General features: G+C 50.1%; 1 protein-coding gene across 5 annotated transcripts in view; it reads left to right on the top strand.

Moving 5' to 3' along the window:
- Positions 1-17,797, top strand: part of ACAN (aggrecan) — a 72,347-nt gene that overhangs the window by 40,896 nt on the left and 13,654 nt on the right. For 3 of the 5 annotated variants that reach the window (XM_017882047.1, XM_017882044.1, XM_017882045.1), the window contains exons 6-13: positions 241-534; positions 2,399-2,776; positions 4,149-4,323; positions 4,816-4,943; positions 6,347-6,640; positions 8,710-8,949; positions 12,125-15,322; positions 16,214-16,327. In XM_017882047.1, the coding sequence (XP_017737536.1) occupies positions 241-534; positions 2,399-2,776; positions 4,149-4,323; positions 4,816-4,943; positions 6,347-6,640; positions 8,710-8,949; positions 12,125-15,322; positions 16,214-16,327 (4,821 nt within the window). The remainder of the gene's footprint in view (positions 1-240; positions 535-2,398; positions 2,777-4,148; positions 4,324-4,815; positions 4,944-6,346; positions 6,641-8,709; positions 8,950-12,124; positions 15,323-16,213; positions 16,328-17,797) is intronic. The other 2 variants (XM_017882048.1, XM_017882046.1) reach the window with 1 other exon arrangement.

Genomic DNA, 17,797 nt, shown 5'->3' with positions numbered 1-17,797 from the left:
CTCTCTGCCATTTTTGCTGCTTCTCTCTTGGTCCCCTTGTTTTAGGAAATTGATGTCATCCTACACAAAAGCCCAGAAATAAGTAACGAAGGGCAAGATCTGAGATACAGACATGTGGGACCAGGACTTTGGGAAGTTAGAGGACTCCCCGGACCTCGTGGAAGAGTGTGGATCTCTCTGGGGATGCAGAGCAGGGGGAGGGGGAGGAGACTCTTACCCAGCTGGCTGTGTCCTTCACAGGTGAGGTCTTTTATGCAACATCTCCAGAGAAGTTCACCTTCCAGGAAGCAGCCAATGAGTGCCGGCGGCTGGGTGCCCGACTGGCCACCACGGGCCAGCTCTACCTGGCCTGGCAGGCTGGCATGGACATGTGCAGTGCCGGCTGGCTGGCCGACCGAAGCGTGCGCTACCCCATCTCCAAGGCCCGGCCCAACTGCGGTGGCAACCTTCTGGGTGTGAGGACCGTCTACCTTCACGCCAACCAGACGGGCTACCCTGACCCCTCATCCCGCTACGACGCCATCTGCTACACAGGTGGGGCACGACTGGTGGTGGGAAGGGAGTTCATGCCACTAAAATGGGGTCCTAGAGAACGAGGAGATCTTGGAAAGGGAGGGTTGGTTTTTGCCCTCGAAAGGGCCACTGGGTACCTGAACCCCATGTTTTTAGGACACCCCTCCATTTTCACTGGTTTCTAGGAAGCACTAGGGTAAAGACTCTTGAGACTGCAGCGTATCCAGCCCTGTCTCATCGGATCAGCACACTAGAGACTTAAAAGCCTCCAAATTGTTTTCTCCAGTTTGAATCAAAGCTCTGTCACCTACTACTGTGCAACCCTGGCAAAGTCAAGGCCGTGAACCTCATTCTTCTCATCTGTCTAGTGGGGAGATGGGGTACCCACCTAGGAAGATGTTGGGGGTCAGACATGCGACCCTGGCACCCATGAGAGGGTGCTGCTGTCTGCCTTTTTAAATTGAATGTGTCTAAAAGGAGGGTCAAAAGGGGTTTTGTTGTGTTCTGTTTTTTTGTTTTTCTTTGAGACAGGGTCTCACTCTGTCATCCAGGCGGGAGTTCAGTGGTGCAATCATAGCTTACTGCAGCCTTAGCCTCCTGGGCTCAAGCAATCTTCCTGCCTCAGCCTCCCATGCAACTGGGAATACAGGCACCACCATGCTTTGCTAATTTTTTTTTTCCTTTTGGTAGAGATGGGGTCTCGTCATGTTGCCCAGGCTGGGCAAAATGTTATTTTATTTTATTATTATTATGATTTTTGAGATAGAATCTCACTCTGTCGCCCAGGCTGGAGTGCAGTGGTGCAATCTCAGCTCATTGCAACCTCCATCTCCCAGGTTCAAGCGATTCTTCTGCCTCAGCCTCCCAGGTAGACTGGGATTACAGGTGCGCGCCATCATGCCCAGCTAATTTTGTATTTTTAGTAGAGATAGGGTTTCACCATGTTGAGCAGGCTGGTCTTCAACTCCTGACCTCAGGTGATCCACCCGCCTCAGCCTCCCAAAGTGCTGGGGTTACATGCATGAGCCACTGCACCCAGCCACAAAATGTTATTGAAAAGAGTAGGGGAAAGTTTGATGGGGACTTTATTTTGAAAAATTACACCAAAATGTTCAAATAAGTTTTTATCTTCCATTTAACACATTTTGGGTTATAATCATAATTACATGCTAATTCTTGGAGGAAAAGCAATGCATCACATGAATGAGGAGTTGCAAAACTTTTATGGTGTAAGTGGTAATAGCACAATGACAACTCATTACATGTTTCATTTCCACAACCTGATCTCACAGGAAGAGGGTTACTTTTGCAACAGTAGTTGGGATTTCCCCCTCGAAGCCGCTCTTAACCTTTTGGTATTCTAACTACTCTTTTGGAAGTAGTATCACTCTCATGAGACCCTCATTTTTCCATGACTATGAGACAGGCAGTTCTCCAAAGCTACCTTCATCAACTTCACAAACTGTGCTTTTTGTAAGATTTTCTGATCTCTCTTTATAACTGCCTTACCTGGTCCTGTTGGATAGTTACAGCATCAGATGGTTGGCAAGGTGCTCATGAGACGAGTGAAGGAGCAGCTGTGTTGAGCAGGAAGGGATGTTGGGGTGGGAACTGATCTTTATGAGCAGTCAGCTCATTGGTCAATATCTTGCCCTCTGATAGCTCTTGCACTCTTTTGCAATCTTGAAACTGTGGGGACTCCTACCATGAATGCCAATAGCTGAGTACCCCTGAAATGGGCTTGGCAAGGTGCCTGGCACACAGTGGTGCCCTCCTGCCCCAGCCGGGAAAGAGGAGGAGCCATGCTCATCTCCAGCCCACTCCTCATCCCCCTCAAGCCGGTTCTAGGCTGAGAGGCTGAAGCTTGTCTTTGCCCCTTCCCTAGGTGAAGACTTTGTGGACATCCCAGAAAACTTCTTTGGAGTGGGGGGTGAGGAGGACATCACCGTCCAGACAGTGACCTGGCCTGACATGGAGCTGCCACTGCCTCGAAACATCACTGAGGGTGAAGCCCGAGGCAGCGTGATCCTTACCGTAAAGCCCATCTTCGATGTCTCCCCCAGTCCCCTGGAACCTGAGGAGCCCTTCACGTTTGCCCCTGAAATAGGGGCCACTGCCTTCCCTGAGGTTGAGAATGAGACTGGAGAGGCCACCAGGCCCTGGGGCTTTCCCACACCTGGCCTGGGCCCTGCCACGGCATTCACCAGTGAGGACCTCGTCGTGCAAGTGACCGCTGTCCCTGGGCAGCCGCATTTGCCAGGGGGTAAGTAGCTGCCCGTGGGTGCATCCAGGGGCAAGTGGAGAGAACTTGGCCTGCAGGGAAGGGATTCCCGCAGTTGAAGTCTGTGCCTTCTACTTAACCTGGCACCTGGGACAATGTTCTCTCCTCTCAGACCTTGCTCTCCTCATCTGTGAAACAAAAACAATAGGCCAGACTATCAGGTCCACACTCTTGCCACCAAGGATTTATTTCAAATGAGGTCGTATGTGGAATCCAGTCTCTACATCAAGCGGACACATGTGCCACATAGATCTAAGGGAAGTAGAGTGGAGAACAACCGGGGCTGCTTCTGTCCAGGGCCCCTCCTTACCCCATCAGACACCCCCACAAAACAGAGCCACTAGAAAACCACTGCCTTGGATGACCCCTGAGGTCTCTCAGTGTTCTGACCTCCCAGGACAAAGGCCAGCAAACTGTGGCCAGTGGGCCGGGTTTAGCTGTTCTGATATGGCCCATGACTTAAGAATGACTTTTACATTCTTAAATAGGGGCAAAAAGTCAAAAGAAAAACAATATTTAGTGACACGTGAAAATTATATAAAATTCAAATTTCAATGTCCACAAATAAAGTTGAATTGAAACAAAGCCATAGCCATCTGTGGACAAGTTGTCTGTGGCTAACTGAGGACAATCACAGCGGGGTTGAATACAGTGAGTCCTTCATGTCCGGATTCAACCAACCGTGGATGGAAAATATTCCAAAAGAAAAGAAACAATAACATAACAATACAACAATAAAAGTAATACAGATTTAAAACAATACCGTATAACCACTACTTACATAGCATTGACATTGTTTCAGGTATTATAGGTAATCTAGAGATGATTTTATACAAATAGTACACTTTTATATCAGGGACTTGAGCCTCTGTGGATTTTGGTATCTGAGAACATCCTGGATCCCGAAGGATAACTGTAGTTGTTACAGAAGCCACATAGCCTACAAAGCCTAAAATATTTACCATTCGGCTCTTTCCAGAAAACGCTTCCAACTCCTATTCTAAGATGACAATGTTCTATATGCTTAATACATGTATGAGAATTGGATGTCAGGTAGCATAGAGCCCAGTGCTTCCCAAACTCAAGTCTATGAACAAGGACACTCTGGTGTGGCCTTATTCCATAATGGCCTTGGTGGGGTTGCCACACAGGGGAGGGGCAGATGGATACTGCCATCCACCATCACACCCACATGGCTACCAAGTGGGATTTCAGCTTGCATTGCCCAGATAAATCCAATATGTCAGGCAGCAGAAGTTGGCCTACCTCTGTGCCCATGGAGCCTTGGGAACTGCACACCATGGGTCCTTGAACCTGACTGCTCCCTCTTCCTCTCCCCCTCCTCCCCACCCAGGGGTCGTATTCCACTACCGCCCAGGATCTACCCGCTACTCGCTGACCTTTGAGGAGGCGCAGCAGGCCTGCCTGCGCACCGGGGCAGTCATTGCCTCACCAGAGCAGCTCCAGGCTGCCTACGAAGCAGGCTATGAGCAGTGTGACGCCGGCTGGCTGAGGGACCAGACCGTCAGGTGAAGCCATGCTCCTCGCCCAGCCCAAACCCAGCTGAAGAGGTCAGGCTTAAGGAGCCACAGACTGGCACGGCCCCCAGCACACTGAGCACCCAATACCTTGTGGGTTAATGAATTAATTAGTGACTCAACTGAGGCATATCCCGAAAGGGTGGTGAAGGGCACTGGGTAATGTTCAGTTCTTGGTCATTTCTCCCCAGCAGACAGAGGCAGCAGCCCCCTCCTCAAGTGCCCCATTCCCCTCCAGCCTGACCCAGTGCCCTTCCATGCAGCTGCTCTCTCCTGAAGCCAGAAATCCCCCAGGAGCCACCAGACCCTTCCCCAGGCTGCCCGGAGAACTTGCTGCATAAGGGGCTTCTTCCTGGTTTGAATCCCACCAGACAACTGAAGACATACCGAAGTCCCTGAGTGGCCTCTGGCCTCAGCCCAGGGCCCTGCATCTACCAGCCCCCGAAACAGGCCTTCATCTTCTCCTCCCACTCTCCTTTGCAGATACCCCATTGTGAGCCCAAGGACCCCATGTGTGGGCGACAAGGACAGCAGCCCAGGGGTCAGGACCTACGGCGTGCGCCCATCAACAGAGACCTACGATGTCTACTGCTATGTGGACAGACTTGAGGGTACAAGCCACATTCTCACATTTTGGGCCCTAGATGGGCAGGGGGGTGGGCAGGGGGCTGACAGGGTGATACAAAGAAGAGAGGGGGTTACCACACACCCACCCACCCCTGATCCCACCCAGCTTTCCAGGTGGGAAAAGGTCCTGCTGAAAAGGAAGGCCCCCAGGCCCTCCCTCAGATCCAGCCCCAGCTCTCCTACTGAATGTTTCTTATGGTCTCCTCTGGCATTGCAGGGGAGCATCCGTCCCTTTAAAAAGCAGTGAGGTCTGTGGGTAAATCTCAGTTTATTATAAATAAATGCTCTATACACCAACTCCTTCTTGGAGAGTCCCAGTGCCTGGGCACAAATCAAAGGCACTGAGAAGTCCTGCAGTAAAACAAAACAAAACCAAAACACCTCTTTAGGTTGGGCGCCATGGCTCACACCTATAATCCTAGCACTTTGGGAGGCAGAGGTGCCTCAGTGTGGGTGGATTGCTCTAGCCCAGGAGTTCAAGACCGGCCTGGGCAATGTGCCCAAACCCTGTCTCTGCTTATTTAAAAGAAAGAAAAGAAAACTTCCTTAACTTTCTTTAACTCAGCATTGCCCAATTTTTAACCACAAACCTTTATTTTGTTTTATTTCATTTCTTTCCATTTCCATGAAAATTACCAAATTTCCACTGAACGCAATTTTGGAAATGCTGGTATTCCAGAAAGATTTTGGCATTGCCACTCACTTGTTTCAAGACCCTGGGCAAGTCACTTAACCTCTCTAAGCCTCAGCTCCTTCATCTATAAAAATGGGACTGATTTATATGTACATCAGAGGTTTTTTTGAGTATTAAATGAGATATGTATGAAAAGTTCTTGGCACAAGTAGGTGTTCAGTAAGTGTAAGCTCTCCTAGCCCTGAACCAGATAGGTACCAGGTGCATTGCTAGGTGCTGGGACCCAGCCCTGTCCTGGATGAGTTTCCAGGGTGTGGGGTGGGCAGGTCCACAGCAGTCACAGTGAGAAGTGCAGTGGTATAGGGGTGCACAGGGATTGGAGGGGCCCAGGTGAGCCGCCTTGCTTAGCCAAGGAAGGGGATGCCTAAGTGTGACTGGAGAATCCAGAAAAGAGGGAAGGAGGAAAAGTTGTTGTGGAAACAACTCAGTCCAGTTTGACTGGAATTTTGACTTTTTTGGCACTGAAAGTCCTGTGTCCCAGGATAGCCCAGTCCAGTACAAACCAGAGCAGTGGTCACCTATTTCCCAGGGTCCCAGAAAATCTAAGGGAGAGTGGTCAAAGAAGGGGTGATGGAGCTGGGCTGAGTCTTAGCCCTGGTGAGGAGGGTTGGAGGAGCTCTGTCCTGGGTGGGCAGGGATTGACCTGGCCTGAGTGTGGGGGGGTCATGTCCTACCGCTTGTCTCTGCCCCCAGGGGAGGTGTTCTTCGCCACACGACTTGAGCAGTTCACCTTCCAGGAAGCACTGGAGTTCTGTGAATCTCACAATGCCACGCTGGCCACCACGGGCCAGCTCTACGCCGCCTGGAGCCGTGGCCTGGACAAGTGCTATGCTGGCTGGCTGGCCGACGGCAGCCTCCGCTACCCCATCGTTACCCCAAGGCCTGCCTGCGGTGGGGACAAACCAGGCGTGAGAACGGTCTACCTCTACCCTAACCAGACGGGCCTTCCGGACCCACTGTCCCGGCACCATGCCTTCTGCTTCCGAGGTATGCAGCCTCACCTCGGCTCCAGAAGCCCCTTTTGTCTGGAGACCTGGGTTCACCCCATCCTGCCACCACCCAGTTTTGCATCCATCAGAGCAAGAAAAAGTCAGTCCCTCTGGGGCAGAACCAGCTCTGAAACCAGCACAGCGCAGGCTTTGACCCCAAGGCAAGGTTATCCTTCTAAAGTTCCCCAGAGACAAGTAGAGATAAATAAGGGCTTGAGTTGATATTTATCGGTACTAGAAATGAGGCAGACCTGAATTTGAGTTATGGTTCTGCTACTTAATAGCTGTGTAAAAATGGAGATATAATGGTTCCTACTTCAGAGAGAGCTGCAAGAATTAATTGAGTGCACATGGTGCCCTTGGCATAGTGCCTGGGACACAGTAAATGCTCAATAAATGTTTGCTTTGTTTTGTATACTTATATATATGTAAAGCTATAATATACAGCTTTATTTTATACAACCTGTAATTTGTACATCCTTGTCAAATTCTCTCCTGCTTGCAAATATTTTTGTGATGAGTTTAGTCAAATTATTCTATTATTCCTCACTAAGCACTGATGATTCATGTTTTTCGTTGACCCATGCTATGGATATGCTACCATTTCAACCATCACTCCCCATGGACTTCTGAGAGTGATGTCATCAAGCAATATAATAAGCATGGCCAGACCGCAGCCAAGGAATTGCTGGGCTCTGATTGGATGAGTTCCTGCATAGTCCATGGAGGGTCTGGGTACATGGACCAGAATGTAGATTGTAATAACAGCCTGTGCCAGTTTTGGTAGTTTACATCAAAACTGAGTGTCTTTGCAACTTCCTGTGAATCTATAATTATTCTCAAATAAACTTAAGGGGAAAAATCCTTGAGTGTCCCCAAGTTTCCCAGAAATCCAGGGTCACTTTTAAAACCCAATTCAAGGCCAGGAGCGGTGGCTCATGCCTGTAATCCCAGCACTTTGGGAGGTTGAGGCAGGTGGATCACTTGAGGTCAGGGGTTCAAGATCAGCCTGGCCAATATGGCGAAACCCTGTCTCTACTGAAAAAAGTGCAAAAATTAGCCGGGCTTGGTGGTGTGCACCTGTAATCCCAGCTACTGGGGAGGCTGAGGCAGGAGAATCGCCTGAACCCGGGAGGCGGAGGTTACTAGTGAGCCGAGATTGTTCTGCTGCACTCCAGCCTGGGCAGCAGAGCAAGACTCTGTCTCAAAAAAAAAAATTTGAAATTCAGCCCCACTCAGCCAGACTCTAAAAGTCAAGTTTAATTCTCTCCCAGAGGCTTTGATGAGGCTCTTGTCCCAGTGCCCGTCTCCCTGCTCTGGGAAGCAGAAGCCAAGCCAGTTAGCCTCCCAGGAAGTTCCCAGCCATGCTACCCCCAGCCTTCCACTCCTGACCCTCCGTGAACTCAGCCTTGTATATTATCCTGCACAGTTCAGCTTCCTTGCTGACCATGCCCACTGCTGGTTCCCCCACACCAGAACACTTACCCCCAGCCCATGAATCCTACCTTCACACTTTCAAATGCCGAGATGGTTTCATGGAATTTAAGCACCATCCTCCTATTTTTAGTCCTGACACACTTGGAACATAATCCCCATCCCCAAGATCGGCAGCGTTGTTCAGCGGTTGACAGCATGGAGTCTGGCACCAGATGCTTGAATTCAAAGACTAGATCTGCCATTTGTAAGCCATTGACCCTGGCAAATCATGTAACTCTGTGCCTCAGTTTCCCCGTCTGTAAAATGAGATAATCATATCTCTCTCATAAAGCTGTTATGAGATAAAGTGATTTTATATACATAAGCCTTTATAGCAATGCCTGGCATGTATGATCAATTCTGCAGGGGAGATGACCCAGGTCACCGGAACTAAACTGCTGATGGTGCATATGGATAGTGTATCATTGGTGCCGATGGCTCTTATTAAGTGAGAAGGCAAACAGCCATCCGCTGAACTAGGTGGTGGGGCCTGGCCCACCTCAGAGTCCCCTAGCTCTCTCAAGAAGAGCCAGCCAAGGACGGGTCACTGGTAAGAGAGGGACTCACTCTCACTACCCACATCTCCTTTAGGGGTTTCAGCAGTTCCTTCTCCAGGAGAAGAAGAGGGTGGCACACCCACATCACCCTCTGGTGTGGAGGACTGGATCGCTACCCAAGTAGTGCCTGGTGTGGCTGCTGTCCCTGTAGAAGAGGAGACAACTGCTGTACCCTTAGGGGAGACTACTGCCATCCTAGAGTTCACCACTGAGCCAGAAAACCAGACAGAATGGGAACCAGCCTACACCCCAATGGGCACATCCCCGCTGCCAGGTTGGTATGGTTTGGGTTCTGGGGCACACCCTGAAGCTGCATGCCCCTGTCTACCTACAGTGTGCCTGGTGGGGTGGTGGGTTTCCCTCCCTGGGATTTGTGCTGTTTCCCCAGCCCTGACACTGTCTGGGGGTGCTGCTGTGGGCAACTTTAGCCACCTCAACTGGCCTCTAGGACCTGCCCCAGAGTGACAAAAACAGCCTTGTTCATAAAATGCTTCTATACACATTTACTGTTCTGGCCCTTATTTCCCTTGCATGAACCCCCAAATGCCCAGGACTGTGCTGATCAGAGGGCCCTCAGTTACCTTGTCCTCTTTCACTGACACACTTACCCTAACTTCAACCCTCTCTTGTGGGAGAAAGAACCAGGGAGGGGGTTACTGTTGGAAGTCTGACTGTGACCTGTCTCCTTGCCTTTCTCCTCCTTCCATGTCCCTCTTCTGGGCCAGGCCTCCTCAGCCAGAACTTCCTGAACTCCATCTGTCACAATTAAACCAGATGATACTTAACAAGATGAAAGCAGCACCCCTAAACCTTGTTGGATAAAGTGTTTTGTGGCCACTAAGGTTTGGGAAATGCTGGCTTACAGAGATTAACAGGTTTCCTCACTGCAGACCTTCTCAGAGCCTTGAATATGCTAGTACGCACTGTAAATCTCCAAGAGGAGGTGATAGATGTGGTGTGTCCCAAATGAACCTTACCGCAGAGCATTGTTAATATCTAGCAGCTTCTAGTTGGGGTAAGCTTGATTTAAAACAATGTACAGTAGTATATGTGTATACCTGGTAGAGTCGGTTTCCTTGGGGGTATGTGCATCTGAAAAAAGGAGTGTATCCAAGCTCCCACTAACTCATCCAGCCATGCATCAGCATTCTGTGCATGGTTCCAGAGCAATCTGGTGGTGTCAGGCCCTCTTCTGGGCATTGGAGATGCAAAGCCTGGCCTCCCTCCGTATCAGAAGGTTAGGATGCCTCTGTAGAGCAGGGAAGAGTCTGGCCAGCAGTCTCACCCAGCAGTCACACCTGCCTGTGGCCTTCCTCGCCCTCACCAGGACAAGAATGACTGAGTCCTCTTTGGCACCGGGGTATGACTTTGCACGGGACTCTGGCAACCACTAGTGGGGAGTTACCAGTGGGAAAGTGGCTCCAGCAGCCTGCTAGAAATGTTTTCTAGACTTCAGTTCCTGACCACCTTGCTGATTTCAGCCATATCTGGGAACCATCTGCACTCTCATTTGCTCCATGTATTTTTCTTTAAGTTGACTTGCTTTAAAAAAAAAAAAAAAAGAAATGTAGGGCTGAGTATGGTGGCTTACACCTGTAATCCCAGCACTTTGGGAGGCCAAGGTGGGAGGACCACTTGAGGCCAGGAGTTCAAGACCAGCCTGGCCAACATGGCAAAACCTACTGTCTACTATAAATAATCCAGGTGTGGTGGCACGCACCTGTAGTCCCAGCTACTCAGGAGGCAGAGGCATGAGGATCACTTGAACCCAGGAGGTGGAGGTTGCAGTGAGCCAAGATGGTACCACCGTACTGCAGCCTGGGCAACAGAGCAAGACCCTGTCTCAAAGAAAGAAAGAAAGAAAGAAAGAAAGAGAAAGAGAGAGAGAGAGAGAGAGAGAGAGAGAGAGAGAGAGAGAAAGAAAGAAAGAAAGAAAGAAAGAAAGAAAGAAAGAAAGAAAGAAAGAAAGAAAGAAAGAAAGAAAGAAAGAAAGAAAGAAATGTAAATTTATTTAAGAGGGAACTGTTATATTATGACTGCACATGGTCATCCTGGTGTGTTTCATAGATAGACACATACATACATATATACCCATCAAAATAAAAATAATATTTTTTGGGTCCTGCCCAACTAACTTTTTTTTTTTTTTTTTTTTTGCACGGCACCACCGCTATTCTTCATGCCCCACCTCCCCCTCTAAGATTCTCCTCTCAGCAAGAACAAACTAAACCTGCCCAGTGGACCCAGCACCCTCAGTGCTCAGGGGCCCCACCTGAGAAGTAGGCCCCAAAGTACGTACAAGGTTAAAATGCAGTGTGGTTATTTTTCAAATGCCAAAGGAAAGAAGAACTAAAGCAAAGAATGTAGCCTTGATTAGTTAGAATTTTGGGGTTTCCTTCTTTCATTTCTCTATTTTTCAAATTGTCTGTAATAGAGTTCTCAGAATTGGAAAAAGTCACTGTATGTTTACAAACATCACCACCTGGCCCTTTCTTCCTCAGAAGGATGGCTTAAAATGAACAGTTCTTACATTGAAAAGAGTCCCAGCATCACAGGGAGGGCTTGCTAAAACACAGCATGCTGGGCTCCTTCCCAGAGTTGCTGAATCAGTGGGGCTGGGGTGAGGTCTAGGAATTTGCTTTTCTATCAAGCTCCCAGAGGATGCTGTTGCTGCAAGTCCAAGCTTTGAAAACCATGGGACCAAATCAATAAGATGGTAATGTGGAAATACTTGCAGGATGACCTTGGTGATCTTCAGTGGTGGCCAGGCCCCCACATCCAGTGGGTTGTGTGGATGGTGGCCCCCGCATCTCACACAAAGTACAGCCTGTGTAGCCCGTGTCCCTGTGGGCAGTTGGCGGGGCTTCCCAGTTCCCTACCTCCCTCCTTCCTTTCTCCCTATCCTCCTGCTTCCTTCTTTCCTTCCTTCTTTCTTTCCTTCCTTCCTTCCTTTCTTCATTTCCAAGACACTTTACACAGTTCCATTAGAAAGCATTTGGACGGGCCGGGTGCGGTGGCTCACACCTGTAATCCCTGCACTTTGGGAGGCTGAGGCGGGCGGATCACGAGGTCAAGAGATCGAGACCATCCTGGCTAACATGGTGAAACTCCGTCTCTACTAAAAATACAAAAAATTAGCTGGGCACGGTGGCGGGCGCCTGTAGTCCCAGCTACTCAGGAGGCTGAGGCAGGAGAATGGCGTGAACCCGGGAGACGGAGCTTGCAGTGAGCTGAGATTGCGCCACTGCACTCCAGCCTGGGCAACAGAGTGAGACTCCGCCTCAAAAAAAAAAGAAAGAAAGAAAGAAAGAAAGCATTTGGACGTGTTGCTGAGCTCTTGAGAGAAAAATTTTACCGTGGAAAGAATGGAGTTTAGATTCTATGTATGAGCTTAAAAAGGGGGACAGTTAATAAACTCATACCTCATCTTTCTTCCTTCTTTCCTACAGGGATCCTTCCTACTTGGCCTCCCACTGGCACAGCAACAGAGGAAAGCACAGAAGGCCCTTCTGCAACTGAAGTGCTTACTGCCTCAAAGGAACCATCCCCGCCAGAGGTGCCATTCCCCTCGGAGGAACCATCCCCCTCAGAGGAACCATTCCCCTCAGTGAGGCCATTCCCCTCAGTGGAGCCGTCCCCTTCGGAGGAGCCATTCCCCTCCAAGGAGCCATCCCCCTCAGAGAAGCCATCAGCCTCAGAAGAGCCATATACACCTTCACCCCCGGTGCCCAGCTGGACTGAGCTGCCAGGCTCTGGGGAGGAATCTGGGGTCCCTGATGTCAGTGGTGACTTCATAGGCAGTGGAGATGTTTCAGGACACCTTGACTTCAGTGGGCAGCTGTCAGGGGACAGGGCAAGTGGACTGCCCTCTGGAGACCTTGACTCCAGTGGTCTGACTTCCACAGTGGGCTCAGGCCTGCCTGTGGACAGTGGACTAGCCTCAGGGGATGAAGAGAGAATTGAGTGGTCCAGCACTCCTACAGTTGGTGAACTGCCCTCTGGAGCTGAGATCCTAGAGGGCTCTGCCTCTGAAGTTGGGGACCTCAGTGGACTTCCTTCTGGAGAAGTTCTAGAGACTTCTGCCTCTGGAGTAGGAGACCTCAGTGGGCTTCCTTCTGGAGAAGTTGTAGAGACTTCTACCTCTGGAGTAGAGGACCTCAGTGGACTTCCCTCTGGAGGAGAAGTTCTAGAGACTTCTACCTCTGGAGTGGAGGACATCAGCGGGCTTCCTTCTGGAGAAGTTCTAGAGACTACTGCCTCTGGAATAGAGGATATCAGTGAACTTCCTTCAGGAGAAGGTCTAGAGACCTCTGCTTCTGGAGTAGAAGACCTCAGCAGGCTCCCTTCTGGAGAAGTTCTAGAGACTTCTGCCTCTGGAGTAGGGGACATCAGTAGACTTCCTTCTGGAGGAGAAGGTCTAGAGACCTCTGCTTCTGGAGTAGGGACTGACCTCAGTGGACTTCCTTCTGGAAGGGAGGGTCTAGAGACTTCAGCTTCTGGAGCTGAGGACCTCAGTGGGTTGCCTTCTGGAAAAGAAGACTTGGTGGGTTCAGCTTCTGGAGACTTGGACTTGGGCAAACTGCCTTCTGGAACTCTAGGAAGTGGGCAAGCTCCAGAAACAAGTGGCCTTCCCTCTGGATTTAGTGGCGAGTATTCTGGGGTGGACCTTGGAAGTGGCCCACCCTCTGGCCTGCCTGACTTTAGTGGACTTCCATCTGGATTCCCAACTGTTTCCCTAGTGGATTCTACATTGGTGGAAGTGGTCACAGCCTCCACTGCAAGTGAACTGGAAGGGAGGGGAACCATTGGCATCAGTGGTGCAGGAGAAATATCTGGGCTGCCCTCCAGTGAGCTGGACATTAGTGGGGAAGCTAGTGGACTCCCTTTAGGAACTGAACTCAGTGGCCAAGCATCTGGGTCTCCTGATGTCAGTGGGGAAACACCTGGACTCTTTGATGTCAGTGGACAGCCATCAGGGTTTCCTGACATCAGTGGGGGGACATCTGGGATTTTTGAGGTTAGTGGGCAGCCATCAGGGTTTCCTGACACTAGCGGGGAAACATCTGGAGTGACTGAGCTTAGTGGGCTGTCCTCTGGACAACCAGGTGTTAGTGGAGAAGCATCTGGGGTTCCTTATGGCAGCAGTCAACCCTTTGGCATAACCGACCTGAGTGGAGAAACATCTGGGGTCCCTGATCTCAGTGGGCAGCCTTCAGGGTTACCAGGGTTCAGTGGGGCAACATCAGGAGTCCCTGACCTGGTTTCTGGTGCCACGAGTGGCAGCGGTGAATCTTCTGGCATTACATTTGTGGACACCAGTTTGGTCGAAGTGACCCCTACTATATTTAAAGAAGAAGAAGGCTTAGGGTCTGTGGAACTCAGTGGCCTCCCTTCTGGAGAGGCAGATCTGTCAGGCAGATCTGGGGTGGTGGATGTCAGTGGACAGTTTTCTGGAACAGTTGATTCCAGTGGGTTTACATCCCAGACTCCAGAATTCAGTAGCCTACCAATTGGCATAGGTGAGGTCAGTGGAGAATCCTCTGGCGCTGAGACTGGGAGCAGCCTGCCCTCGGGAGCATATTATGGCAGTGGACTTCCATCTGGTTTCCCCACTGTCTCTCTTGTAGATAGAACTTTGGTGGAATCTGTAACCCAGGCTCCAACAGCCCAAGAGGCAGGAGAAGGGCCTTCTGGCATTTTAGAACTCAGTGGTACTCATTCTGGAGCACCAGACATGTCTGGGGACCATTCTGGATTTCTGGACCTAAGTGGGCTGCAGTTCGGGCTGGTAGAGCCCAGCGGAGAGCCACCAAGTACCCCGTATTTTAGTGGGGATTTTGCCAGCACCACCGATGTAAGTGGAGAATCCTCTGCAGCCATGGGCATCAGTGGAGAGGCCTCAGGACTTCCAGAAGTGACTTTAATCACTTCTGAGTTCATGGAGGGTGTTACTGAACCAACTGTTTCTCAGGAACTTGGCCAAAGGCCTCCTGTGACACACACACCCCAGCTTTTTGAGTCCAGTGGAGAAGCCTCCGCAGCTGGGGACATTAGTGGAGCTACCCCAGTGCTCCCTGGGTCTGGAGTAGAAGTGTCATCAGTCCCAGAATCTAGCAGTGAGACATCTCCCTATCCTGAGGCTGGAGTTGGAGCATCTGCTGCCCCTGAGACCAGCGGAGAAGATTCTGGGTCACCTGATCTGAGTGAAACCACCTCTGCATTCCATGAAGCTGACCTCAAGAGATCCTCTGGCCTAGGAGTGAGTGGCAGCACTTTGACATTTCAAGAAGGCGAGGCATCAGCTGCCCCAGAAGTGAGTGGAAAATCTACCACCACCGGTGATGTGGGGACAGAGGCACCAGGCTTGCCTTCAGCCACTCCCACGGCTTCTGGAGACAGGACTGAAATCAGTGGAGACTTGTCTGGTCATACCTCCGGGCTGGGCGTTGTCATCAGCACCAGCATCCCAGAATCTGAGTGGACCCAGCAGATCCAGCGCCCTGCAGAGGCGCATCTAGAAACTGAGTCCTCAAGCCTCCTATACTCAGGAGAAGAGACTCACACAGCCGAAACAGCCACCTCCCCAACAGATGCTTCCATCCCAGCTTCTCCAGAATGGACAGGTGAATCAGAGTCAACTGTTGCAGGTATTGTTGGAATTTTTTCCCCCTTTAAATGTGCTTGGGTAGTTCAGACTGTAGGCTACTGTAGCACAGAAGGAGATAGCGTAGCTTTAAGGTTCCAAGAACAGCTCCATCACAGGTTAGCTGTGCAGCCTCAGGCAATAGTCTTCACCTCTCTGAGCCTCATCTGTAAAGTAAGAGTAGGATAATACCATACCAGGGAAGATCAAGCAGAATAGAAACATAGATAAAGCAAGCACTTAGCATCACACTCTGCATACAGTGCACACTTATAAAGATTAGTGATGCTATTGTTACAGCAGAGTTACAGTCCATGAGTTTTTACATGTGAATTCAACTATCCGTACTTGGCACAGGGAGAGAAGGATGACTGTTTAGCTAGTGCTAGAAATTCTGCTCATGCACTCTGCCCCGGAGTGAGTGTGAGATGAGAGAGTAAATCTGTTGATGGTGTTTGTGGCTGAATATTTATTTTGTGCAGGGTTAAAACCTGCACAATTTAAGGAACTATGAAATGTCATTTGGCTATCTGGCTTTAGATTCTGCATCCCCAACCCCATCCCTGTACAAAGGGGCTCCTGTACTGTCATGATTGTCTCACTGTGACATAACCCCATATGCCGGGCAGTGGGCACTGGTAGCTGATTTTCCTTTGTTTTTTTGCTCTGGGGTCCCTTGTACCTTCCTTTGTGCTGAGAGAGCTTTCACAGCTGTAGAGCTCCCCCCGATGCTGTGGGTCAGGTGCCCAGGAGGGACACAGGCCCTGGAAAAGTGCTGACCCAAAGCCAGCCTCGTGGACTTCAGGGACCTCATGCCCCAACTTTGAGGTCTTGGAGGCCATGGTAGCCAGGTGACTGTGTTCTTGATGCTCAACCTCTCCCCTGGGGGTTGCAGCCCCCGCCAGGTCCTGTGCAGAGGAGCCCTGTGGCGCTGGGACCTGCAAGGAGACAGAGGGTCATGTCATATGCCTGTGCCCCCCTGGCTACACTGGCGAGCGCTGTAACATAGGTAAGGCCCTCATTGGCCGTGGAGAGTGTGGGCAGAGGTGCTGGACAGACTCCTTCATCCCCCAAAGGGTCCCCAGGCAAGGGGAGGCAACCAAGGTCCACTGAGGCTCAGGCTTCTCAGGCTGGGAAGGAGTCGCATGATGACATGTCAGGGGCAGAAACCACAGGACAGACATGGCTTAACTTTCTTGAATGACTAGGTTTAGGAGAAAAGAGTCAAGTAATTAAGTTGGTAAGTATTTTTATATCAAGCCAATGACTATTGTAGGAGTACAATGAAAAATGTGCTTGAATTTTGGAGATGAGACTTCAAAGAAATATTGAGCATGGGGTGAGTATTAAATACAGAGGGTCACACCTCTCCGCTCCTGTGAGGAGTCTCTGAGTGGGACCGTCTTGTATCGTGCAGACTGAACCCCACCAAGTTGCCTCCATGCTTGGGTCTGCATGAGGTTTGGGTCCCCTTCTTGCCCTGAAGGATATGACACAAACAGTGCTAATCACCCAGCACAGGGATTCGTGACTGTAGGGCAGCTGTAACCCAGCAGCGCATCTGCCCAGGCACCCACCATGAGCCTGTTTGTCCTTAGCCATGGATGAAGCAGCCTGTGGGATGGGTGGAGACCTGGAGACCCTCTGATCTGAGGTGGACCCCGGAAGGAGATGGTTAGAATCTACCTGTTGTTCCACGGACACACGGGAGGCCCGTGGTCATGAGGACATCTCATCAACATCACCACCCTTGAGGAAAGAAATGCCCAATTACCACCAAGCTCATATTCTTTCATTAGTTCTCCTACTGCCCCAGTGCCCTTATCCCCAGCCTCCCTCCTAAGTCAAGAATCAGAGACCTAGGGCCTTTCATAAAAGGGGTCACCCCTGGGACATGTGCAAAAATGAAAAAATGAATCCTGGAGAAAAAACAATCACTTCCAGGTAAACCTCATGTCAGGCAATTATCTTTCTATAGCCTTTACATCAAACACAGAGAAGAATTCTGTGTCTATATATATTAATATACACGCAAATTAATACATCATTATATATTATTATATATCATATAATATAAACATGCTGTATACCTGGTACATATGCAGTAACTATATATGTACATATAAACAAGCATTAGGGTAGATATTCATTCACTCTTTCCCCAACGTGTGGGCTCCAAGGACAGAGAGGGTGGGTTATCCGGGGAAGGTCCCGGGCTTACTGCAGAAGGGGACAGCAGTTCCACTGGGCTATAGTGACCCCAGGGACAGTAGCTGCACCCCACCATCACTCACCCCTGATGGGTAACTCCACTCTTGGCAAATCCTTCTCAACCTGATACTTGAGGCAAAAATCTGACACTAGCATCAGAAGTCAAAGCAAGGCTCACGTTCTTGACAGCCCTGAAATTAGTAGAAATAAGTGTCAGTGGGCCGTAACTGTTCTGCTGTAAGGACAGTGTTTCTGTGATCATGTATAT

This window comes from Rhinopithecus bieti, unplaced genomic scaffold, assembly GCF_001698545.2.
Source record: "Rhinopithecus bieti isolate Rb0 unplaced genomic scaffold, ASM169854v2 scaffold_12070, whole genome shotgun sequence".
NCBI classification, from domain to species: Eukaryota; Metazoa; Chordata; class Mammalia; order Primates; family Cercopithecidae; genus Rhinopithecus; species Rhinopithecus bieti.
Note: the sequence above shows the minus strand (reverse complement) of the source record. Positions and strands in the feature narration are given on the sequence as shown.